The 26,740-nt window shown below is 48.4% G+C and overlaps 1 protein-coding gene across 5 annotated transcripts in view; it reads left to right on the top strand.

The window, feature by feature from the left end:
- MYRIP (myosin VIIA and Rab interacting protein) overlaps nucleotides 1-25,489 on the top strand; it is a 232,449-nt gene extending 206,960 nt beyond the window's left edge. For all 5 annotated transcript variants that reach the window (XM_066244530.1, XM_066244529.1, XM_066244533.1 and 2 more), the window contains 6 exons: nucleotides 6,754-6,948; nucleotides 13,793-13,954; nucleotides 17,557-17,661; nucleotides 17,775-17,835; nucleotides 18,137-18,255; nucleotides 23,352-25,489. In XM_066244530.1, coding sequence (XP_066100627.1) covers nucleotides 6,754-6,948; nucleotides 13,793-13,954; nucleotides 17,557-17,661; nucleotides 17,775-17,835; nucleotides 18,137-18,255; nucleotides 23,352-23,384 — 675 coding nt within the window. In that variant the 3' untranslated portion in view covers nucleotides 23,385-25,489. The remainder of the gene's footprint in view (nucleotides 1-6,753; nucleotides 6,949-13,792; nucleotides 13,955-17,556; nucleotides 17,662-17,774; nucleotides 17,836-18,136; nucleotides 18,256-23,351) is intronic.
- Nucleotides 25,490-26,740: the final 1,251 nt, after the last annotated feature.

Genomic DNA, 26,740 nt, shown 5'->3' with positions numbered 1-26,740 from the left:
GCCCTGTGCGGGTCCACGGACTGTTGCTCTCAGCTGCTGTTGGTCTTCCTGCCCCTGTCCTCTCCCGCTGTCTGGGGACAGAGGCCATGGTTCACTCACGTCGGCAGCCCCCTCAGGGCCCGGTGCAGGGCCTGGCGTAGACTAGAGGCCTCCTGACGACTCCAACTGATGCTGAGGAGAAACAGCAGCTGATGTGTCAGGGGTTGGTTTGTTCCGTTTCCCAGCTGGGCAGTGGCAAGCTTTGCTTTTATTGCATATTAGTGCATGGGGTTCGGTCTGCCCCCAGCAAAAGGGAAATAGAAGGTCGTGTGTGTGTGTGTGTGTGTGTGTGTGTGTGTGTGTGTGTCTTTCCCAGTGTGAACATTGGGTTATTTATGCCATGTCTTAGGACAGACCATTCTGTATTCTGATATTAATGTTCTCCTTTTTTGTAACGGAGGTCTCCTCTTTATGAAAATATGGTGGTGGTAATCAAGAGTAGGTCATAGGGGGCCCTGGCCAGCTAGCTCAGTTGGTTGGAGTGTCGTCCTGAAACAACAAGGTTGCGGGTTCTAGTCCTGGTCAAGGCACACACGGTAAGTAACCAGTGAATGCACGACCAAGTGGAACAACAAATGAATGCTTTTCTCTCTCCTTCTCCCTCTCTTAATCTATCTTCCTTTAACATATCAATCAATTTTTTTTTAAAAAAAAAGAGTAGATCATAGGGACTTTTTTCTTTTCAAAATATTCTTACTTGGCGAGAGAAACAACCGGGAAACAAAGAACAGCGGAGTATAAATTCCTTGCTAGAGCGCAGTGGGAAGGAGCCTTCGAGGCACCAAGCAGGCAAGCAGCTGTTTCGGGGCATAGTGCACAGTGAAGGCGTCCGAGCCACCAGGCCCGCACCAACCCTGTGCCCATGCGAGCCAGTGGGGCGGGCGGGAGGGTGCGAGAGTGCGGCCCAGACGTGGCGTGGGCACCGGATGCAGGCTGTCAGTTCAGTCTTCTCAGAAACGCCTGGAGCCTGACGATGTTACCTCCACTTCACAGCTGAGGCTCGGTCTTATCCTCCCAGAGTGACGCAGAGTGACGCAGACAGCGTCACCTGAATTCCCCAAGCCTCACGGTCGGGGGTGTGCAGAGGACGGGGTCACGTTAGCATCTGTCCCCAGTGGGGAACCACAAGACCACAGCACCGCCCAGACCCATTGTTTCCCTCCACTTCGGGGGGGGGGCAATCTAGGGGCAGGTTCTCCCACATGCTCGTGAACAGCTCTCTCACAGGGTCCTCATTGACATCTAGGGGACATCAGTGCCCCTGGAGGACAGGGCTCACTAGGCCGCTGCTGCCCAGGTCCACCCTAGGGCCTGGCCTGGCTCAGACGCCTTCTCACAGGAGGGTCTGGAGCAGCCAGACCAGAACTAGTTCACGACTCTCCTAAGCCCAAGAACTTCTGTTGCCATGGTCCCCTGCCCCCATTAAAAAAACAAACAAACAAACAAACAAAAAGACATTTAAAATTATATCTCACAACTGTGTTGGTATCAGCACTAATAAATTAGCATTAAAAGATGTTTCTGGCCCTGGCCGGTTGGCTCAGTGGTAGAGCATCGGCCTGGCGTGCAGAAGTCCCGGGTTCGATTCCCAGCCAGGGCACACAGGAGAAGCGCCCATCTGCTTCTCTACCCCTCCCCCTCTCCTTCCTCTCTGTCTCTCTCTTCCCCTCCCGCAGCTGAGGCTTCATTGGAGCAAAGATGGCCCGGGCGCTGGGGATGGCTCCTTGGCCTCTGCCCCAGGCGCTAGAGTAGCTCTGGTCAGAGCGACGCCCTGGAGGGGCAGAGCATCGCCCCCTGGTGGGCAGAGCCTCGCCCCTAGTGGGTGTGCCGGGTGGATCCTGGTCGGGCGCATGCGGGAGTCTGTCTGACTGTCTCTCCCCGTTTCCAGCTTCAGAGAAATACAAAAAAAAAAAAAAAAAAGATGTTTCTGGACTTAAGAGTTCATTTTATTTTCTTCCAAATTTAAAAGAAATTAAAACATTTTCATGGGCCCCCTTAAAAAAGCAATGGGCCCACGGCTCCATGCCCACTGAGCCCAGCAGTGAGGAGGCCTTTGCAGGACCGGCCGAGGGGCAGTCCCCTCGCCACTGTCCCCACATTCATTCACACACCGGCCCGGGGCCTCGGTGTATACTGCATGCTTCTGTAACTCACAGAAACCCCAGCATTCACGTCCCTTTGGCTCTCCTTGTTTAGCCTTTTTGCTCTTGTTATAGGGGTCCGAACAGTCCCCAAGGTGGAGCTCGGGGCATCTTTCTTCTGCCCCAGATACCCGTACACGTCATCTAGTCGGAGGGGCACAGTGCAGAAGTTAGACAGTCAGGTACTCAGGAAAGCGATCCCCGCCGGTCCCGGTGCCCACCTGGCACCTCCCGTAGTTACTACACTACTATTGACAAAGCAGCCACAGGCTGTAAAGTCCAGCCTAGAGGGAAACTGCTCTCTTCCTCAGCATTCTGTTGACTCCCACTCTCCCCCTGGCAACGCCTTGTACGCCGCCTGTCTTTGGAAAACAGCTTCCAAGGAAGAGTATAGTCGGAGAGAGCATTTGTTTCTAGCAACGTGTTTGGCACAAAGAGGAAGTCCATGGGGCAGGATGGTGAGGGGCACAGCGAGACAAAAAGCCAAGAAGTCTTGTCTACCCTGCAGTCCCTAGAGAGAAGAGACCCGTACAGCTTGGACTTACGACTTGGGTTCTGACCTGGTCTTCTTCTTTCTGGGGCCCATGGAAACGGCCACCGTGGCAGGGCCCCCACCACAGGGCCGTCTCTAGCCTTCTTAAAGGTCTGCGCTGGTCCTCCTGTTGGCTGTCGTGAGGCAGAAAGCATGAGTCTTGGGTAAGGTAGACGCTTGTCCGCTGCCTCGCTGGTGAGCGACGGAGGAAACCCCACCTCCAGCCAGGAGGAGACCGGGAGTGTCTCTTATCGCCTTCTGCACCCCGCGTGGCAGACCGTTGATTTCGGCCCCGGTGGGTGTGACGTTGATGTGATGGTTCTGGTGTTGCACATGGTGCTGTGACACTGACGGAGCCCTAGAAGAAGACACTCTCAGGGATGACCGTCCGGGGTGAGGCGACCAAGGCGCGTGGGCGCACCCAAGCACACACGTCCCTCGGGAGCACGTGCACCCCTACAGGAAGTCACACTGACTCGCACGACATCTGAAGAGGGAATCGCGTGTGTGTCCGGCACTTGATAAACTTGGTTGTGGTTTTTGTATTTCTTTGACCGCTAGAAGGCTGGATGTGGTCGCTACATGCCGTCTTCATCCCATTGTCTGAGACGCCCTTGGGCCACAAGTGTCTTTGGCCGACCTTCCTGGTCTGCCAGCGCCCAGTTCCGTCAGCTGGTTTCTCCACACTTTTCCCCCTCCTTTATTAGATACCATGAAACTGTCACATCTGACCCCTCTGTACTGTCAGCTGCTGTAACAGAAAGCCCTCTCTGGCTCTCGGACTGGGCTTGCTTGTGCCTTTCAGCTCTGGCTCTGGGGCTATGAGCCACAAAGCAGAAAGAATCCTTTACTTTTCATTCCTTACCCCACCCACCCCCCAAACACAGGGCTCCCTGCCAGCACCCTGAGTCCCCACCAGTGTGTGGTCTGAACCAAACCCGGTAGTGCTACGTGGAGCTTTATTTAACGTTAACTGTAGAAGGTGCTTTCTACTTTTCAATCTGGTCGGAGCAGGGAATGGGTTATTTACATAACAAGTCAGGGTTGCCCTGTAGCAGATCTTCTCACTCTGTTATTGGGCCAGGGTGTCAACTAAGGAACAGGGAGGTTGGGTGCCCTGCTCCTGTCCTGCAGCTGCCAAAATCCCAGTGGGCTTTGCTTCGAGTGCCACCCCACGGCCTGTGCAACAGACAAGAAACTCGTGACAGTCTGCAAGTGCTTGTGGATTCCAGATTGTTTCCCAGGAGAGAGCGAGCTGGGGCACCCACTAAACAGCCAGATCTTGCTCAGTCTTCATGTAATGAAGATTTTCCAGTCACTTCCCTTTTAACCAGACCACAGACCTCCCAGTGAAACAAACGGAGGCGCTCTGTGCAGACCAGCTACGCGGAGCTCCTCATTGACTGGATGGCAGACGCCAATGCCCAGACAGGGCGGGAGAGTATGTCGCCTCATCAAGGGGCGAGGGCAGGGGTAAAGGCATGCCATGAGGGCAGGACCTTCTCCAGTGTTCCCTGCTTATCCCAGCACCTGGAGCAGAGCCTGCACACCATGGGCCCCCAGTAAATATGTAGAGTGAGTGGCTGGGACTGTAGACAGCCCGGAAGTGCATATCTGACAGAGGGCATCCTAATCAGAAAAGCCTGCCTCTGGACAGGGCTTGGCTTCCAGCTTGCAACTCCTCTGCCTGAGTAAATAAGGCTATTTATGGATGGAATGGAACACCCACTCCCAAGCAACACTGAAGTCCAATGTATCACTTCGATGTTGTCTGTTCAGCTAGACTCAGGGTGCAGATCACTCTTGAGGGTTCAACACCTTTTAAGTTCTTTCCTTTAATAACCTTGGCTTGTTAACGACCCTGGACTGATTGGAGATGGTTATAAATGTTCACACTTTCCCTTCCATCATGTTGTGGCCTCACTTTTTTCTTTTTTCTTTTCTTTTCTTTCCTTTCTTTCTTTATTCTTTCTTGGAGAATCTCTTAGTCATATGTCTTTCTTTCAAAATGTGCAAAGGTACCGCTTCTACCAAATAAGGGGCAGATTTTTTAAATTCACAGTTTATTTATTAAGAGAAGGGTAACAAATCTTCTCTCCTACAGTGTTGCCTTTTTCAAAACGGACTTAGGCAAACCATGGCTACTGTTTCATGCCAAACTCACTTGGAGCACAATTCGCCTCCGGAGCCTGTACCACCAAGATACAGGGTCGTGAATGGTGGGGCACAGCCCCTGCAGGTTTCTCCAGAGGGGGAGAGCTGGCCATGGCCGCCCCTCTGGGTGCCTTTATTCTGATGGCTCTGGGTCACCTCCCCCGCATCCCCTTCACCTGACACCCGGACCCATTACTTCTTATTTTGGCTGGCAGCAAAGCCCCTAGAAGCTTGACTATGAACTGAGCCAGTCGAGCAGCTGTTGTGGCGTAGACAGGCTGGACAGGGGCCCACTGAGCATGCGTGCCCTAACCCTAGGATGGCTTGTCAGGTACGAGACCCTATGCCTCAGCACCACGGGACCCAGAGCCAGCTTCTAACCTGGGCATTCAGCCGCTAACTTGTCCCTTAGATACTTTGATTCCCTTGTGAAGCGGGAGGGCCATTGAAATCATCCTCTCATGAGACAAAAACCTGCAGTAGAATCTACCTGGAGGAACAAACTGAAAAATCAAGCCTAACTATCGTTAATATTTTGGCCAGGATATGTGAGATAGATACCTTCGAAAGTACCAAAGGCTTTAAAATTTCAGGCTTTCTTGAAACATTTTACTGGTAAAAAAAAAAAAAAGACTCTGGGCAATATTTATAAACCCAGTGATGGGATAAAATCTTGATTATAGATGGAAAACATTACGGTCAAACAATATTGAAGTCCAGTGTTATTGCTTGATGCTATATGTCCAAGTGAACTCAAAGATGCAGATACCTCTTTGTGGTTGAAGTACTTCTGTTCCATTAATGACCTTGGCCCAGATCTGGACCGGTTATAATTTTGAGCCATGAATGAATGTGAAAGACAGAAGTAACTGTGTCAGTTAGGAATACAACCAGCCACAAATAACAGAAAATTTAACCAACAGTGGCTTCAACAGATAGGGAATTGTTTTTCTCATATAACAAGATGTTCCGAGGCACATAGTGACTAGATAATGGTTCATTTGATCCAGTGCTATCTGGGCTTCAGTCTTTCCGATCCACTTTGCTCAGCACTTTGGTATTCATCCTCACCGTTCTAAGTGCACATATAAGATCAAGGTAGAAAGAAATAGGTAAGGGAAGCATCAGCTGCATCCATTAACCTGTTAGGAAAACTAAAGCTTTTCTAGAAACCTCCTCAGGAGGCTTTCCCTTCAGGTGCATTGGTCAGAACTATGTCACATGACTGCCCATAGCTGCAATGGAGTCTGGAAAATAGAGTATGCATCTGTTCAGCCTCTAAGTGGAAGAAAGCAAGGGAAAATGGTCCAGAGAACAGATATGTGTGAAGTAACACAGCGTCAACCAAGATGCTGCAGAGAAACCCTTTTCCAATACTCACATTGTACAGATGACCAAATCGAGTTCCAGAAATGGGATATAACTTGGCTAAGGTTCTGTAAGTAGATGAAGTTAGAGCCAGATTGACAGGCAGATCTCCTAACTCCCAGTCCAGAAAGCTAGCCACTAGACCACCCCGTGGTTGTAATTTGATAGAGTCTGTGACTGAAGTCCTATTGAGGAAGTAGAATATCATTCAGAAAACGAGGTGATAGACATAAAGCTCTCAGCAGTGGGCAGAGGACATACTAGCTTTTCTTCCTCCCTCCCTAAGAATCTGAGAGAATTCAGCATGAGTCCCTGGAGCGAGGCCAAGTCAAGTCAGGCCTCCTCCAAGTCCCCCTGCTGTGTAGATAGTTTAGCTTCTCACTCTTTTGGCGCATTGATGTTTGTGTGTGTTATAATGGAAGCAATCTCACAATGAACACTGTGATAATGTAGAATTTCCATGTCATTGTTAATGTGCTGTTTTTGTCTTCTGTCCCCTTCTGTTATTGAACCAAACAGAAGTATTCTGCTGTTTCTCTCTGCAACATCTCCACAGAAGTGCTGAAAGTCATCAACGCCACGGAGGAGTTGATAGCAGAGTCAACTTCGCCCTGGGAGTTCCCACCTGTCCCTCCTGACAGAGAGAAGGAGACATTTCCTTTTGGGACGGACCAAGTGAGACTGGATGAGCAACTGACTTCCCTGGAAGAAAATGTAAGATGTTGTGGAAGTGTCGTGTCTAGGGCAAGCATGTGAGAGGAAGCAGATGATGAAATTATAACTCATCAAAGAGTTCAGGGCCCATACACACCACCACCACCACCATCACCACCATCACTACCAGCAACACCACCATCACCATCACCACCATCACTACCACCACCACCACCATCACCACCACCTCTACCACTCACTATCACCACCACCACCACCACCATCACCACCAACATCATCATCACCACCACCATCACCACCAGCAGCATCATCACCACTTCCACCATCATCACCATCACCACCTCTACCACCATCACCACCACCATCACCACCAGCATCATCATCATCACCACCACCATCACCATCACCACCACCATCACCACCTCCACCACAATCACCACCAGCATCATCATCACCACCTCCACCACCATCACCATCACTACCACCACCACCACCATCACCACCACCTCTACCACTCACTATCACCACCACCACCACCACCATCACCACCAACATCATCATCACCACCACCATCACCACCAGCAGCATCATCACCACTTCCACCATCATCACCATCACCACCTCTACCACCATCACCACCACCATCACCACCAGCATCATCATCATCACCACCACCATCACCATCACCATCACCACCACCATCACCACCTCCACCACAATCACCACCAGCATCATCATCACCACCTCCACCACCATCACCATCACCACCACTACCACCACCATCACCACCACCATCACCACCACTATCACCATCACCACCTCCACCTCCACCTCCACCACCATCACCATCACCACCATCACCACCACCATGGTCACTACCACCACCACTGTCACCATCACCATCATCACCACCACCACCACCATCACCACTATCACCATCACCACCACCGCCACTACCACCACCATGGTCACCATCACCATCACCACCGTCACCACCTTCACCACCACCTTCATCACCACCTTCACCACTACATCACCACCACCACAATCACCACCATCACCACCACCACCACCACCACCACCACCATCACCACCATCACCACCACCACCATCACCATCACCACCACCATCACCACCATCACTATCACCACCATCATCATCACCACCACCACCACCACCACCATCACCATCACCACCATCACCAACCCCACCACCTCCACCACCACCACCACCATCACCACCTCCACCACCACCACCACCTCCACCACCACCACCACCTCCACCACCACCACCATTGTCACCACCATCACCACAGCAAATACATTCTCAGAAGGGTCTTAGATCGAGGATTGGATACAAGTGATTTATCAGGGCAGTGCTCCCAGGGTAGACTCCTGAAGGAGTGGGGAAGGAAAGGGAAAGGGCAGAAGCCCAACGAAGTATGATCTTAGACAAAGAGTAAGCTTCAAGCTGCCCCTGCAGGGAACTCTGGGCTGTAAAGTGCATCTCAGAGTTGCCCTGGCCTCAGGCAAAGCAATGAGCCTTTCCTCCAGCCAGCAGGCTCCTCCGTCTCTCTGCATGCAGGCAAGGTGTCTATGATAGCCCAAAGGCAGCCTTCCGAGTAGACCTGGGCTGTGGGGACAGAAGCACGTGGATCCGGGGAAAGCATCGCCAGCGCCACTGTAGGGACCAAAGGTGATGCCCACAGAACTCATGACCGTAACCGGTCTGCCCACGTTGGGAACCAGGCCTGTAAATTCCTACAGGATGGGACCTGCTGGCTGTATCTGTAGCCCTAGCCCTGGGCCAAGCCTGACACGGTGGAGGTGCTTGAAGAATGCTCATCTGTTGTATGATTACATCAGACAAATGAAGTCCTTTTATAAGAAATGATTTACTTCTTATGTGCAGGGTCTCCATTCCCTCAATGTGTCTGTGATATAGTTCTTTCAGTGCTGATAGTCCTAAAATGGCCCTAATCCTGGACACACGGAGTTGGAAAGGTTAGAATAAAGATACGCTTCAGCACGAAAGGAATGCATTTTTTTTTTTTTTACACATTATGGCATCAAAAAAATTTACAATGCGTGAAATAACTGGAACTTAAATGAAAATGGTCAGCCCCTGCGGGACACTTAACACAAAGATGTGTGGATTTCTTTTTCCCGTCACGTTGAAAAATGTCCTTATTGGAGTTTTCATCTTGTAAGATCTCTTTGTTGTGCATTTTGTTTCTTTTCTTGGGTTTGTTAACACTTCCAGTTAGAAACACATCCACCTGCCCCCTGGTTCAAAATCCCAGTGGGGACACGGGCTGAAAGGCCAGGGTTTGTCATTTGCTGCCTCCCCTGTCCGCACCTCTGAGCTGCCTCTCCTGTCCCCAAAGAGTTAACTGCCTTCTTCCTCCACCTTCCCTTCCCCTTCCCCCGGTCCAGCTTCACGGTTCACCTCAGAAGAAACTCCATCTGTGTTCCTTTGACTTGTATGGGTGTTTGAGGCAGAGAAGGGAATGACTCTTTCCTTTATCTCTGTGGTCCACCCGATCACAGAGCCAGAACAGGTTGCTTCGCTCTGTGGTTTCCAGATGGGATTCATTTGAGCAGCAGGAGAAGGGCAGGGCTGGCCGTTAGACCGGCCTCTGGGTGCAGCAGATTTAATTAAACCGAGCTTTCCTCTGTGGCTTCTAACAAGCAGTACCCGCTTCTCTGCTGCCTTCCTCCTTTGTCCCGGGGAGCCCGGGACTGTCGGAAATAGAAATGGCAACGCTGATTCTCGCCTTCTGCGCCTTGGCTGCCGCAGACCAGGACTCGGAGATGAAAGAGGACATTGGCTGGGGAATGTGTCGCCTTTAGAAATACTTCTGAAGGCTTCAGAGCTGCATCAGATAAAAATGTCGCGTTTCTATGGCGAATCTCCTGTCTTCATCAACCGCCTTGTTAATCCACTTAATTAGAAGCAGACATGGGGATTTCAGAATTCCCCGAGTCTCTCGGCTTTGGCACTGCTCACCTGCTGCTGGAGCTGGCACTGTGAAATCAGCTCTTTCTCCCCAAAAGGCAGGAGGAACCGCGGGCCAGTCCCTGCCGCTCCTGCACAAACAATGGGGCCTCGGCTTCTTGCTGAGAATAGCTGGGTGCCTCAGTGATCTTGCTGAGAGCCGTGAAGCAGAGGGTTCTATTGTACTTGTTGGGGTCTTGTGGGGAGAGGACAGTTTCAGGACAGGGTGATGAACTGAGTGAGGTGGGGGCAAGGTTAAGAGACGCTGTAGCATCCCGTGAGTAGCAGTGGGAAGAAGCTGTCAGCAGCCCTAAGCAGTGAGCCCAAGGAGAACTGGATTCTGGAAGAGCGCCCCCTAGTGGACGCTGTCACTGTGGAACCCAGGCAAAGAGAGAGTTGGGGCAGGAGGAGACCTCTCTTCTCCTGCCTTTGATCTCTTGTTGGTGTCTCCCATTGGCCAAAACCATCCCAGACAGCAAGGGAGCCTTGGTGATGATGTTCATGTAGGTCAGCCCCAAATAAAGCAGGTCATGGCAGAGAAGGAAGGACAATGGATCCAGGGGTCAATAGAGAACCACTAGCATGACCATTCTCAGACCTGAATAGTAGGAACCCACAAGGACCACCTTGTGATTGGGAGGAACCAGTCAGCTCCCTCACCCTCCCACCCCGTCTGAGGACCTCTCTTATTCTCATCTTTGCTAAAATGACAGAGACAGCCTGGGGTGCCCGGTAATTCCCAGCCACCCAGGCAGCGGGGGGGACTCACTTCCCTTTTAACTCTGCCCTGTACCTCGGCAATGCCAAATATGTCAATACCAAGATGTAGTCTCCAACCAGTGGCAGCAGATGCAGTGGAACGGGCCCACCAGGATCCCAGCTCTACCAGAGTCCAGGACCAGGAAAGGATGTTCCTACTCCTACAGGCGCTCGTAAACCCCCACCACACAGGAGAAGAGGTGACACGAGAACTTGTGGAGGTGGCCATGGCTTCTCGGGTGGTTCTCTGACCTCAAAGAGCAAAGAAAGAAATGTCCAACGTGAGTCCCCTAAAGTGCATTTCATGGAAAGCACGTCCAACTCAAGATGCTCTAAGATCAAAGAAGTTTGAGAGATCTGCATGCTCTTTCCAGGAAGATGGAGACACATACTAGCACAGGAAAGACTGAGAAGTCCTACAGTAAAGAAATCTGCTTAATTCTCTTTATCCAGGGGCTTTGACCACAAAGTTCATCTTTTAAAAAAAAACACCTGTTCTCATCGCTTGACCCATTTTGAGGAAGACTTGTTGCACCAGGAGTCCATCAATGGGGTCATAGGTATCAGTGACTAGACTGTGGAGAGGACATAGATTTCTCAGACATGGTAACCATCGTTCTCAGCAAAAATGGACCTTCACTAAGCAAGCATTTCCAGGTTAGCGTTTTTCAATGGCTTGTCTTTTAAAGTTAGAATAACATTTTTATTCTACAGCATGTTAAATTTTGTTATTTCAACCCAGCAACAGAGCCACTGTCACATCAACCTAGAACCACAAGAACTCCCGTACCTTTATGTCAAAGTTTGAAATGTAAACGTCATAACATTCCAACCGAGATTAAGAATCAACAGGGCAGGGTGGAGAAAGGCACCGGGTCTGGCATCGGCCCTCCGAGCTCAATACCAGGTTTCACCACTCCCTTGCGGTGAGCCCTGGAGAAGACACTGAACTTCTAGGACACAATGTCCTCGTCTTTAATACCCTGATGGTACTAGTGCCTCCCTCAAGGGTTGCCATTAGCATCAAATGCAATACGTCACACCACCAGCATCATCGCGGTCCTCCAGCCCTGCCTGCGGGCGCCAGCCACCACCTTGGCTGTGAGGGCCTGTCCGGCAGTTGTTGTTGCCAAACCACAGAACCTCTGCTGTTGCCAGGAAAGCAGGGAACTCAAAGTAAAAGATGACCCTCGGGCCTAGCTGAGGGCGTGGAGCGATTTCTCAGCAGAGAAAACAAAGAACATTAGGGGAGGACCCCGTTAACAAGAAAACAACGAGTGCTGTTGATACAGAGGGAGGGTGTGAGGCTGTTGAGTTTTGCGTGTTTCCAGAAAAATCAAGATTTAGAGACCAAAGTCACGTCAAGTTAGATTTAAGCCTCGCCACACTCAAATTCTTGGTTTTATTTAAATAATAATTTCAAGTTTTGTCCACTGCGCAGAACTATAAGCTAGCAAAAATGTAATATCCAAACTCAAAACTCACCAGGCCATCATTCCCTTCCTCCTGCTTCCCAAATGCCAGCCGTCTCTACTCCCCCCAATTTTTCTTCTCCCATGGAAAGAAGTTCTTCAACTTCGAAACTTTTGAGAGACAAATCTTGAATTTTCTCCACTCGACTTTGAAATATTCATTACCTTCATTTGACAGCATCATGTTTCCAGTTTGGAAGACAAAGAATAAATAGCTATATTAAACTGTGAGGGTCTTTTAGAAACAAGATGCAAGCGTCAATACTTACATATGATAAAGAAACATAAAACCAGGGGCAAAATGACCTACGGCAATCGCCGGCAGACGTTTGATTCGGGGCCCCCTATGTAGCGGAGGAATCCCTTCCAGGACAGCCGGGGCCAGGCACCGCCCGAAGTGCCCACGGCCCAGCTGATTGCGCCTGCTGGTGCGCAGTCAGATTTGCTCTCAGCAGACCTACACCTGCCTTTGCTCCACTTTGAAATGTCTTGTAAAATTGCCAGTTGTAACACGGACGCGTGAATCGTGCCAAGAAATTGGCAGGGCGGGAGCGTCTCGGGGTCCTTTCCCTCACGTGGCATGGACGCGCAGCCTCACTCGGTGCGAAGGCCGTGTCTGACTCTGTGCCGAAGCTCTGGGCTTGCCTAACTCGGTTATGTTCTTAACTCCAGTTAAAGGGACTGCGAAAGGACTGACTGTGCCTTTCCTTCGGCTCGGCCCTCAGTGGCTGTGATGACGTGTCTAGAGTTTTCCGTATGTTGATCAAACCTCGTGAGCCTCTCGGTCAGGATTTAACCTTCTTTAGACAGATCTGATTCTTCACATTGTCGGTCGTTTGATCGCACTGTGAATTAGGCTAACGAAGCATTTGCTTCATTCGCCCCGGTTGACATCTCTCTTGTCTAAATGCTTCCAACGATTTACTTTGTGTTTGCCCACTTTTAAGGAATCACCTTATAAACTTATATGTCAAAATTTTTTTCCCCTAATGTTTCCTCAGATTACTCCCTTTATCTGACTTACTCTTTAATCTTCAGTAGCTAACACACACACACACACACACACACACACACATCTCTCTTAATTGACAGATAAATAGACTTCATGTGCTTTTCTTAACAGCACACTCTTTTCTAAGAAAGGTATTTTGCTACTATAATTCATTCCCTTAGCCTGTTGCAAGCAAGCTAAAAGTAATTAATCAAGGTAAGTCATTGAACATTTATAATTATTTAAATTAATTTTACCTATTTTGTGTTTTCTGAATTTTTCTCAGTTACACAATGACAACCACATCGTGAGTTTTTCTGTCTCTCCCGTCTTAATAGTGTGATTGTTATAGTCGCCGGACCAGCTCACAATTTATGCAGCTGATGTTGCGTACGTTGTACTAGTTTATAGTATTTCCAAAATTCACCAAGTGCTTTTTCTTGCCGGAAAGTGTAGGGAGGGCGTTTGACAGTGAGGAAGTGGCAAGACCTCATGGCCATCATTTAAGTGCAAAGACTGTTCACACACAGGGTCATTCCCTGTCCCCCCCCCCCCCAGTGTGGAGTCTGGTTCTCCTCGCTCCTCTGAATCACCAGGGTCCCCGGGAAAGGCCCCCCCCCGTCCTGGGTCAGCAGACTGAGCCTGCGCTGTGCCTCCTCTACAGGTGTACCTGGCGGCAGGCACCGTGTACGGACTCGAAGGCCAGCTGGGCGAGCTGGAGGACGCCGCCCGCCGCATCCACAGCGGCACTGGCGAGACCGAACTGGCAGTACTGGAGGACCAGGTGGCCACCGCTGCAGCCCAGGTCCACCATGCTGAGCTCCAGGTAAGACCTCTTCCCTCTGCCCAGACGGGAGACCGCCAGGCAGAAGGAGAGGGCCCCCCACCTTCCACAAGAACCAAGTCAAAGGCTCTGTATCTGCCGTCCCTGCGTGTCCAGCTCTCGTGCATGGATGTGATTGTCCAGAGTGGCTGCCACCAAAGCCTCCTTTCTCAAAGGGCAGCCTGCCTTCCCCCAGATTACAGCTTCGAGAATATATCGGCCTTCTCTTTAAAAACCTTTGCCACTTTTCTCTTTGACAAATCTCTGATCCGTTGGTGGGTCTCCTTGCTGTACAGGTGTTCGTTCCACCTCACGACCACCTTTCCCTGACTTCTACCGCCCTGTTGGTAACTTATTCAATGCCGGTTTCCCCCACTATTGACTAAAAGCTCCACGAGAACAAGACTGCGGCCGTCCAGCTCAGCACACCAACTCTGGTGCCTCGCAGAACACCTGACATAGGTGTGGCGCTCAGTAAAAACGGGAAGGAACATAAAAAAAGGGATGAATAGGTGAAAACGGGAAGTGTAGATTTCTCAGGCCGACATTCCGTAGGATTGCTATACGGCTGCTTCAGAGCGACCGCTGTGTTATCCACAACTTGGTGGAGATGTCTGTTGGTATTTTTCATGCGTGTTCCCTTGGCCTTTGACTCAGGACCAGAGCTGACCGTGGACTGAGCCACTGATTCTCACACTGGGATCCATGGACGTGTACCCGGGGGCCCATGAGAAATGCTGGTGTCTGTGGCATTAGCTCAGCGTGGACCTCTGGTTCACTGACACTTCTGTAGGCCCTGCATCCTAACACTGGGAGCTGGGGGTCAATAGAAACACCCCTGGATAGAGCTGACAATAGTGGGTGACAATTCTTTTTAAAATAAATAATTTTATTTTAAAAAGTCGAAAACCACAACCACCACTGACATCATGGAGCATTCTTAAGAATGCAAGGGCCGCAATTCTTCACTCCTCGGATGGGTTCTATGTTGGGGGGCGGAGGGGGACTTGTCACAGACGGCCCGCTTGACAGTGTACTGTCAGCAAGAACGGCTGAGGAGCAATTCTCCTCAAATAAAAATCATTTTCCATAAATGCCACCCAATATTTCATCACTTTGTAGTCAAAGTTATATAAAGATAGAAGTAGAACCAAGTCTTTTATTTTCTGAGGCTACATTTTGCAGCAAATACCTCTTGAAAGGTTTAACAGGAAGAAATATTATGTATGGGTGTTTGGTAAGGCTTTATTGTAACAGTTAGTTACCTCTGCTTCTAAATTTTTCTAGGCTTAAATTAGTGGGCCAAGTTTTATGGCAGAAAATCCTGGAGTCTAAAATGTCCATTTCCCATATATTTAAGTGTGCCTATTCACTCATTATTCACTTTAAATTTTACAATTATATCGCCTGGCCTGTGGTGGCGCAGTGGATAGAGTGTCGACCTAGAACGCTGAAGTCGCCAGTTTGAAACCCTGGGCTTGCCTGGTCAAGGCACATATGGGAGTTGATGCTTCCTGCTCCCCCTTCTCTCTCTCTCTCTCCTCTCTAAGACAAATAAATAAAACCTTAAAATTTAAAATTATGGTATTAATAGCTAATGTTCAGTGAGCCTTACGTTGTGCCAGGAGTTGTACTGAGGACGCTGCCCACTGCATTTTACAGGGTCACCTCTGTGGGCATTCCTGGGGAGAGTATGTCCTGAGTCTTACCATCAGGAGAAGCTATTTGGAGTACTTGGCCCTTATCTGGTGGACATAGTCTCCTGCACTGATCCCTTTGCTTTGGCTCCCAGGAAACTCAGAGCTGAATTGGTCATCCTCTTCTATCAAGTCGAAGGGTCAGTGGGCATTCAGTCTTAGGAATAAAGTGGAATAGAAGTAGATGAATGGATGATAGATGATAGATAGATAGATAGATAGATAGATAGGCAAAATATAGGCAAAAATCCACCCTAAGCAGTTTTTTTCCCCCTCTCTCTTTGTCCTTTGCCCTATAGACTAAAACTTGAAAAATTAACCGCTTCTTAATCCAGGACCTGGCAGTCAGCAAATCAGGAGGTCAGCAGGTAGCTCTCCCCCTGACCTGTCTCCCGGGGCCCTCTGAGCACCCTGCTTCCAGGAAGGATTGTGGGCACCTAGTCCACGCCATCGCAAACGCCTGCTAAGGGTTTAGCCTGCAACTTTGCTCCGAGGCTTGTGCGATTTATTGGACTATGAATCGAAGGAAGGCAGCTCTCAGTGTGAAATTTGAGGAGTCATGCAGGAAGGCTTCTGGGGGCCCGAGAAGGCCAGGGGCTGCACAGCGGCCCCTCTGGGGGCAGGCTGCTGGGTAGCTGGACTTTCCTTCCTCCAGCTGCCGCAGGTCTGGCCTCCTAGACCGACACAGCCGCTCCTCGGGGGTGGGGGAAGCATCTCCCGTACCTGCTGGCGTTTCGGTCCTTCTCTCCGCACTGCTTGGAGCACCTATCCCAGTAAATGACAGAGGAATCAGAGTTTGTCTCGAGCTGCACAAGATAGTTGAGGGGTGGGGGAGGCAGTGGAGACCTGGGGGTGGAGCGCTCGCATTGGCCGCTGGGCCGACGCCCGGTGACCTGTCCCCTGCCCCAGCGCCACTCAGTCTGTGCCATCTCAGCAGGGTGGCCATGATCCCCACCACCTCTCTCCACTCCACCAGTCTTCTCCTGCCCCTTCCCGCCCCCCCCCACCAGCCTTAGCAAGTCCTCTGAGAATGTGGAAGAATGGCAAGAGCAGGAGCATTGGCATCGACTCCAGGGCGTCCCCCAGACCAGTGTCTGGGGGTACATTCCTTACCCCCCTGAACCACAGTTTTATCTATAAATCCAAGAAATGGTACCTGTGTCGTCGGGTTATCCATGAGTTTGTGAACAAAGCCTGGATGAGCTCACATAGTTAAAGCACTTAGCGTGGTGGCAGCGCATAACAATGCTATTTTCTCAGAGCTGGCACTGTGTCTTCATCCCTGGGGCAGGGATGGACCAGGGTTCTTTCTGGCACAGAGTGGGCTCTTGGTGTCTATATCCGCCTTAAGACACTGCGGTAAGGAAATCTGAGCTGCTTCTGACCTTCTGAGGTTGTGGTCCAGGAGCCCGATGCCCAGAGAGAGGAAGGAGTTTCTCGAGGCCACTGGGCCTGCCCGTAGAAGAAATGCACTTGAACCAGAGGTTGCAGGGCGAGCCCTCCTGAGACTCAGTGCTGTGCTTTTGGATTCATGATGTCCTGAAAAATGAAAGCAGGACTATGTGTCGTCCTCGCCCTTCAAAGCTCACCTCAAAGGTTACCTCCCATGGGAGCCTTCCCTGACCACCCCACCCCAGATAGCCATGGGCTAGGGTCCCTGGGCCTCCATGGGAGACGCTGACATGGGTGACATGCTCTAGCTACCGACTAGAAAGTTCAACTTACAAGAGGGGCCTGTGTTTTATTTCCTCGCTGTAGCATTAAAAAGAGAAGTGCTTAGTAGAAGTTGAGTGAACAAATGAGCCGACATCAAAGCAGATTTGTTTTTTATAGATTTATAACACTTTTAACAAAGATTCTCCCCTCCTGTGCGCTCCCCTGCTGATTCTGTCTCTCTGCTGCATGAAGATTTCCGATATCGAGAGCCGGATTTCAGCCCTGACGGTCGCGGGATTAAACATAGCGCCCTGTGGGCGCCTCACACGGAAACGGGATCAGAAGCAGAGGAATCAGGTATGTTTGTCCCTTGCGCCTTCTGTGGGGGCTTTGCACAGCCCGGAACACTTTAAAAAGATGAAACGTTTTGGCTTTGAGAAGGTGTATTGATGGCTGCGCTCTGTTTGTAGGTACAAACTATAGACACATCCAGACAGCAGCGGAGGAAACTGCCCGCGCCTCCCGTGAAAGGTACGCTTAAGTGAAAGCCACAGAGCTGCCCAAGAATTCAGCCGGACTCGTTTCCTTCGAGTAGCTCAGCAAACTGAGTTTGAGGACCAGCTGCAACGGGGAGTTCTCACCCAGAACTGCTCTTGCCAGGAGTCTGTCTGGACTTGGATCCCCCAGGAAGCAAACCCAGTCAGACCTGTGTGGACCAGAATGGGATTCCATATCTACGACAGAAAACCTGGGTAGTCTGGACCCCCGGTCTTCGTCCTTAACAACGGGTCCAGCCTCTGGGTAACACTGATTCTCGTTTGTTTCCTATTAGCTGAAAAAGCGGAGACGTCTTCAGTGACCACCATGAAAGCATTCAACCGCAACTTCATTCTGCAAGGCTCCCCGACAAACAGGACTAAAGACAGGGAGAGCCCCACCCAGGATCTGGCGGTAAGTGTCATCGCTGTCCCAAGGCCCATCACTTTCGCTACGGATGGCACCTCTGCTCTGGAGCCCTTCTTTCTGTAGCTCCCCCAGTAGAGCCCCAAGCAGCACCCCCTAAAGCAGTTACCCCTAAATGAGGCAAAGACAGGGACAGAAGAGAATTTGCACAAACTCTGCAGAGCGTATAGAGAGGGCTAATAGGTTATTTGCCTAGATACCAACATATGCTTCAGAATTTTGGCAAATGCTTGATCTGCTTATAGCAGGGGTTAGGAACCTATGGCTCGTGAGCCAGATGTGGCTCTTTTGATGGCTGCATCTGGTTCGCAGAGAAATCTTTTTTTCTTTTTTTCTTTTTTTTGTATTTTTCTGAAGTTGGAAATGGGGAGGCAGTCAGACTCCCGCATGCGCCTGACCGGGATCCACCCAGCACGCCCACCAGGGGGCGATGCTCTGCCCATCTGGGGCCTTGTTCTGTTGCAACCAGAGCCATTCTAGCGCATGAGGCAGAGGCCACAGAGCCATCCTCAGCACTTGGGCCAACTTTGCTCCAATGGAGCCTTGGCTGCTGGAGGGAAAGAGACAGAGAGGAAGGGAGAGGGGGAGGGGTGGAGAAGCAGATGGGTGCTTCTCCTGTGTGCCCTGGCCGGGAATCGAACCCGGGACTCCTGCACGCCAGGCCGACACTCTACTACTGAGCCAACCAGCCAGAGCCAACAAATCTTTAATTAAAAATAATAATAACGTTAAAAATATAAAACATTCTCATGTTTCACAATCCATTTATTTCCTACCACTCATGTTCATGGTTGTGGGTGGCTGGAGCCAATCACAGCTGCCCTCCGGAACAACACCAAATTTTTATTGGATAATGCGTAACATATACGGGTCGTTGTATGGCTCTCACGGAATTACATTTTAAAATATGTGGCGTTCATGGCTCTCTCAGCCAAAAAGGTTCCCGACCCCTGGATTATAGGGAACAGTACGATCCAACCAGACTGCCTCAGTGGTACCATTACGCTAAGGGCAAACGATGCCTGGGCCACAAGAGCGAAGCAAGGACAGATATACTCTGTATACTCTGTTGCCTTTTATGCCACCCGTCACTCCCTTCCACACTGTCTTTGTCATTATCCCTGTCTCCCGAGCACAAGAGCACCAGGTCATGGCATAATCCTGGGCATGCCATTTTGAATTACAAATCACTTCATCTTTTAGGCACCATATTGGCAGCGCGCGGCCCACTGCCTGTCCGTCGTTGGTCCACCATTACCCCTGACCTTTCAAAACTCAATTACCTTACTCCTGGCCGTAACTTCAAAGCACTAAAGGATTCATTATTACAGTAAAAAGGCAGCCCACTAGGGCCAGGGAGGGAATGTGTTATATAAATCAGAGAGTTAAGAATAAATTACCTGTCATTGAGCTAGAACATAGGTTGGTAGTTGCTGGGGGGTAGGGGACAGGACATAGGAAGAAATTGCTCAGTGGGGAGAAGGCTTTATTTTACAGAGATGGGAATGTTTTGAAACTATGGTAGTTGTGTCCATTGTGAACGTACTAAACAGCACTGCACTGTTCACTGTAAAATGGCTAATTTTATGTCATGTCAATCTCACCTTAATGCATTATTTTTTTAAAAAAAAGAAATTTCCTTTTTAAGTGACTCAGAGAAGTTAAAATGAAAATATGGACAATATTTCCTAAAGACACGCGAACAAGAAAGGAAGGACAGAAATATTACCTTTTTTTTTTTTTTTTTGTATTTTTCCGAAGCTGGAAACGGGGAGAGATAGCCAGACAGACTCCCGCATGCGCCCGACCGGGATCCACCCGGCACGCCTACCAGGGGCGATGCTCTGCCCACCAGGGGGCGATGCTCTGCCCCTCCGGGGCAGAGCCACTCTAGCGCCTGGGGCAGAGGCCAAGGAGCCATCCCCAGCGCCCAGGCCATCTTTGCTCCAATGGAACCTTGGCTGCGGGAGGGGAAGAGAGAGACAGAAAGGAAGGAGGGGGAGGGGTGGAGAAGCAAATGGGGGCTTCTCCTGTGTGCCCTGGCCGGGAATCGAACCCGGGTCCCCCGCACGCCAGGCCGACGCTCTACCGCTGAGCCAACTGGCCAGGGCCCAGAAATATTACTTTTAAACGAAGTAGAATTCAATACAAGAAGCATTCGGAGAGAACAAAGGAGGAGGATGCTTTAATTTTGATAAAATAAAGTGGATAACTCATGAGCCTTTCTTGCTTTGGCAAACAACAGGGCAAGACCATTTATTGTGTCGTGGTTGCCAACTTTAAAATTCCCTTAATTATGATATTTATCTAACTTTATACTTTACAAAGGATTCTCTTTCTTTCCAATCATCAATAGACCATTTATAAAAACTGATTTTATACCAGCTACCAAGAAAACCTCAATGATGTCCAAAAAGTAGAAAGTATAAAACTACCTTCTGTGACGCTGATGCCAAAAATCATCTAGAACAGCACTCTGTTCAATAGAATTTTTTTAAGTAATGGAACAACCCAATATGGCAGCCGTACGTGGCTATTGAGTGCTTAAAATATGGCTACTTAGAGGAACTGATTTTTAAGTTCTTATTTAATATTAGTTAATCCAAATGTAAGCAACCACAAGTAGCTAGTAACTACCATATTGGACAGGACAAATCTAGAAAATTAGGACGAAAATTAAAGTCAACAGAACCCTGTTTTGATTTATAAAACATAGGCACCTACATACACGACTAGACATATATACAAATGCACACCCATGCACACTCTGACACACTCATTGCCAAGGAACTAGGAATTAAAGAGAAAAGCAAATCCACGGAGCATTTAGAAATGAAAATATTACCTGTACCAAAAATAATGGCAGCCATATAAAACTACACTAGTCAGATTTATAGTATTAAATGCTTTCTTTGTTATTAAAGAAGGAAGAGGCAAAGCTAATGAACAAGACATTGAGTTCCAGACATCAAAGATAAATGCAAAAAAAACCAATGAACTGAAACCAGAAAACTATGGAAATGATCATAAATCCAAGAGTTTATCCTTTGGGAAAATATAAAATATAATTTTTTTGTAAGGCAAATCAAGAAAATAAACACAAGAGATTATAATAAAGCTGTGAATTTTTACTTAAATATATAAATGTGATGTAAATCTATGCTAATACATGTAAAGTTTTCTTTTTTTAAAATGTTTATTTTATTGATGTTAGAGATAGGAAGGGAGAGAGCAGGAGATAGACAGGAACATCTGTTTCTGTATGTTCCCTGACCAGGGATCAAACCAGCAACCTCTGCACTTTGGGACAGTGCTAACCAACCAAGCTATCTGGCCAGGGCTAAAGTCTTAATTCTAATAAAATTAGCCTGACCTGTGGTGGCGCAGTGGATAAAGCGTCGACCTGGAAATGCTGAGGTCGCCGATTCGAAACCCTGGGCTTGCCTGGTCAAGGCACATATGGGAGTTGATGCTTCCTGCTTCCCCCCTTCTCTCTCTCTCTCTCTCCTTTCTAAAAAAATGAATAAATAAAATAAATATATATATATATTAAAAATATAATAATAATAAAATCAGATTCCAATCAGAATATTAGTGAAAAATGATTTGAGAAATAAAATGTTTAAATTTATTAAACCTTCAAAACGATTCTCTGGCCAAGCAGTTTCGCTGATCATTTTTGAAGATATAGTTCATTCCCATGCAATATAAAATGTTTCAGAGCAAAAAAAAAAAAAGAAAAGAAAAGAAAACCAGAAGATTTATATTGCAAAGCTACTACTATAACCCAACTACCAAAGCCTGATGTGGCTGGGAGGTCTGTACACATGCTCCATGTTCACACACAGTCAGAGACACACACAGACACACACACAAACCACACACCAATTGTACTTCTTCAGAGAGATGATGCATACTAAATAAAATATCAGCAAAAACAAATTACCAGGTAAATTTTATAGGAATGCAAGGTTACCTTTAATATTGAAATAATGATTAATAAATCACATCAGGAGTTCAAAAGAAAAGTCACTTCTCAAATTAATTTATAGTTTAGTCCAATTCTCATAAAAACCTCAGTGGGATTTTTTTTAAAGTTCACATAGGAATAAATAAGAAAGAAGAGACAAATGAATTTTGCAAAGTTCAAGTGATTTTCCTGCCAGATTTTTTTAAACAAATTAAAAGCTATAAAGTAGTGATTGTTCAACATTTTTCATCTCGTGGCATACATAAACTAATTGCTAAAATTCTGCAGTACACCAAAAGATGTATTTTTTTTTTTTTTTTGCCAATATGACACACACAAAGAAAATTTGGTACAATTTTGATTCATTCACACCGGATGGGTATTGTTGTGTTGGCTGTTGTCGTTTTTTTTATTTGACAGTCTAAGGGGAAGAGGTCAGTGCCCTGACAAAATAGTCAGGTATGGCATATTTTAAAAACGCTTGCAGCACATGGGTTGAAATCACTGCTGTGAAGGAACTGATGATGAATGGAATAGAATAGAAAGCTCAGAGGCAGATGCCGGCAAGCATGAAAATGTGTTATATGAATGTTTGAAGCATTAGGAACGAGTAGAGAAGGTATAGGTTCCTTTGTTTTTAATGTGCTTGGGAAGGGGCCAGGGGGTCAGTAGTGGGAAGGGCACCAGTTTGCTTTATTCTGCAAACCAAAATAAAGCTCAGGTAGATTAAGATGCCTTATGCAAAACATGCATCACTTTTTAAATATTGTGAAATATTTAAGTGGTCAATGAGCATGAGCACCTTTTATGATATATATATATATATAAAAGGTAGTAGGCCCTGGCTGGGTTGTTAAGTGGCTAGAACGTCGTCCCGGCTTGCCAAAGTCACAGGTTCAATCCCCGTTTGGGGCCCATACGAGAAGCAACCAATGAGTGCGTGCGTAACTAAATGAGACAGCTGAGTGGGACAAGGAGTGGTTGCGCCTCTCTCTCTCTCTCTCTCTCTCTCTCTCTCTCATCAATGAAAATTTTTTAAAAAGAGTAGACGTTTTTAATCGCCTCCTCTCACTCTCGCCAAGTGGCTGTTAACAGTGTTATCGTCTCGCCTCAGGAGCCCGCCCTGGAGCCCGCTGTGATGTACTAGCGCCGTGGCGCTCCACTGCCAGTGACCCACTGCCTCCGGCCATACACGACAGTGCCTTGACCCAACAGCCGTTGACTACTGTACGGACTTCCCCCTGAGGAGAGGGCCCAGGAGCCACAGTGCACAGGGCTGTCCTGATACCTCACCCAGAAAGCCGTCCCAGACTCCAGCACTGCGGTCTCACCCCCTCTCTGCCTCAGGCTCCCAGGGGAAGCCGAGACAGAAACCCAGACGCGGGCTTCCAGCCGCAGGGCTCCACGTCCAGAAACGCATACTTCCCTGTTTGCTTTGCTACTGTGTGTCGTCGTCGTTACAATCTTCCTTCTTTTTCTTTCTTTTGTAATCCCTTTGCTTCAACTAGAATTACACATCCACAATTTGTCCAAAGAAAAAAACGGTTGGGGTGGGGGGGGGGGATGGAAGAGGGAAGGGAGGTGAGTAGTCTCATTTAATTCATCATCTATTCTTATAACTCTCTCACAAGCATCTTTGACTTGCAGACGCTAAGGGAAAGAGTGAAAATGTCCCTGTCGTAGGCACCGGGGACTGTCACAATTGCAGAGTGTTCCACCATTAAGGGTGCAGGTCTCCCTCAGCCACGCCCTCCCTGCTAAGCCCCCAGCCCACCGCCCCATCAGCCATCCCCATTGCTTTGCAATCACAAGCCACAGAGCGGCAAGTTCGGACTCACCCGTGCGCCATGCCCATTGAGAATTAGCTCATTGAGAACCGAGGTTTCTTCCTTGGACTTCCGGAGACTTCCCCCCCCACCCCCCACCCCTAAAGTGGAGAGGGGCTTGAGAAAGCCCCTCATTGGCTTAACTTTAGGGCACTGTCCAGAATCGACATGACGTGGGTTAGCGAGGAGCTTTAGGACAACGGGTCATCGCAGGCTATAGCCACACGACAAAATATTGTCCTCCAAAATGTAAGTCCCAATAAATATTCAGCAAAAGTAGTACAATGACCTTCAAGACAAAAACTGTTAAGGACTAGCCAGTATGAAACGAAAAGAAAAAAAAAAAAGCCAGGACAGGCTATGAATTTAATGGACACAAGAGTTTGATACTCACCCATATTTCTGGTCTCAAATGCATGACTATGTAGCGTGTTTATAATAGCAAACGGAGCTGGGATTTTACTCAATCACTTGATCATTTTGCTAATATATTCTGAACCTGAGGAAGAAGGCAAAGATGGGAGGCAAGGGAAGAGAATGACGGATGTTTATTATTCTTCTCATTTTAATCTTTACAGCAACCCTATTCAGTAGGTATCACCACTTTTCAGATTTGGTAACTAAGGGCCAGAGAGATGAATTCGCCCCTGTAAGCTAAGTATAATTAGAATGCCTCGCGAGAGCCTCACTGGGCGTCGGTTTCCGCTTCTGCGTCCTCTCGCTCGCTGCCAGGCACCTCCCCAGCTGACCTGCCCCTAAAACCTGTCGTCCTGACGTGTTCCTGATGGGGCTCTGTCTCCCAGTAATACTTCCTGCTGATGCTGTGTGTGTGTTACCCAACAGAAATGATGCCTTTGAAATAAAGGAAATCTGTGGCTTTTTGTTCCGTTGGTGTGATTCAAAGCAAACAAATACAGATTTGAAAAACACGACAACAACAACAAAAGATCTGAGTTCCAAATAGAGCGTTTTCTTTAAGAGGCATGAAAAGCAACTATTGTTGTGTTACAGTGTTAAAATATTCAGTTTTCCTTGACCAAAAAAAAAAATGTGTACTGTGTAAGCCTTGCAAAAACAAAAACAACAAAAAAAGCAGCAGCCTGCTCTATGGCATTTGAATTTTTATAAAGGTTTCCTTGTGCCAAATAAGTGCAAAGATTTAATTTCCTATTCAAAACCATGAGCATATGTTACAGTTCCAGAAGAATTATTTTGTCATCAAGTGATTTTGATCTTCAGTGTCAATCTTTATATTTAGATTAATTTTTATAAATGAAAATATTTTAATGGTTTAAGAAAATGAGGACAAAAGGATCATATCTCTGATGACTTCTGAAAGTTAAGCTTGCCTTCATGTTATATGCACATCGCCGAGAATTACTGTCAAGAGAAACGATGAAGAAGTAAAAGTCATTTATGAAAATAATGTTTGTAGTCGTGTGTGACTTTTTATTTTTTTATTTTTTTATTTTTTTTCTGAAGCTGGAAACGGGGAGAGACAGTCAGACAGACTCCCGCATGCACCCGACCGGGATCCACCCGGCACGCCCACCAGGGGTGACGCTCTGCCCACCAGGGGGTGATGCTCTGCCCCTCCGGGGCGTTGCTCTGCCGCGACCAGAGCCACTCTAGCGCCTGGGGCAGAGGCCAAGGAGCCATCCCCAGCGCCCGGGCCATTCTTGCTCCAATGGAGCCTTGGCTGCAGGAGGGGAAGAGAGAAACAGAGAGGAAGGGGGGGTGGAGAAGCAAATGGGCGCTTCTCCTATGTGCCCTGGCCGGAAATTGAACCCGGGTCCCCCGCACACCAGGCCGACGCTTTACCACTGAGCCAACCGGCCAGGGTCCGTGTGTGACTTTTTAGTTTGTGTTTGTCTTGGGGTTAGGGAAGGCTGGGAGAAAAGAGAAACCAAGAATTATTATCCAGAGAAATGAAAAAGAACTAAAAATCATTTATGAAAATAATGTTTGTAGGTATGTGATGGGGTTTTTTTGGTTTGTGTTTGGTTTTTTGGGGTTTGTTTGGTTTGGTTTGGTTTGGTTAAAGAAGGCTGGGAGAAAAGAAGTCAATGGTTAGTCATTGGAGGAGCCAAGATTCAAAGCCACCATTGCCCCATGACCTAGCGTCCTTCCAGTTACACCAGTCACCTCTCCATGGCTTGTTCTCCTGCGAACAGAATTTCCCAGCGATCACCTCTATAGAGTGGTCACCCAGGTAAGACCAGTGGTTCTCTGAGCACGGGATCAGGGGTAGGGGGCTGGGCGGGTGGTAGTATGATTTTTCCTCTTAGGGTATATTTTTAATGATCACATCATGGACAGGTCAGGGTGTATGTGCTGGCATGTCGTAGAGAGCGGACAGGGACGCCACTAAACACCCTGCAATGCATAGGACAGCCCCCTACAGCTAAGACTGTCCAGTGCCAGATGTCAACAGTGCTAAGGTTGAGAGCTTGAGTTAGATCCTGGAGGGAAGCCCAGACGTCCGTGGAGAAGGCCCTGCCACTCTCTGCAGGGACGGCGTAGCTGAGCAGGAAGCAGGTCGGGACTTCCCTCAGAACCTTCCCCGGGCTCGGGGCAGTTGTTGCTCCTCTGAGTCTGGCTCATCCAGAATACTGAAGTCAGACCCTGTCCCCGCCATCCCAAACAGGAGTAGGAACCCTCCGCTAACCTGAAATGA

Source organism: Saccopteryx bilineata, chromosome 10 (assembly GCF_036850765.1).
Source record: "Saccopteryx bilineata isolate mSacBil1 chromosome 10, mSacBil1_pri_phased_curated, whole genome shotgun sequence".
NCBI lineage: Eukaryota > Metazoa > Chordata > Mammalia > Chiroptera > Emballonuridae > Saccopteryx > Saccopteryx bilineata.
Note: the sequence above shows the minus strand (reverse complement) of the source record. Positions and strands in the feature narration are given on the sequence as shown.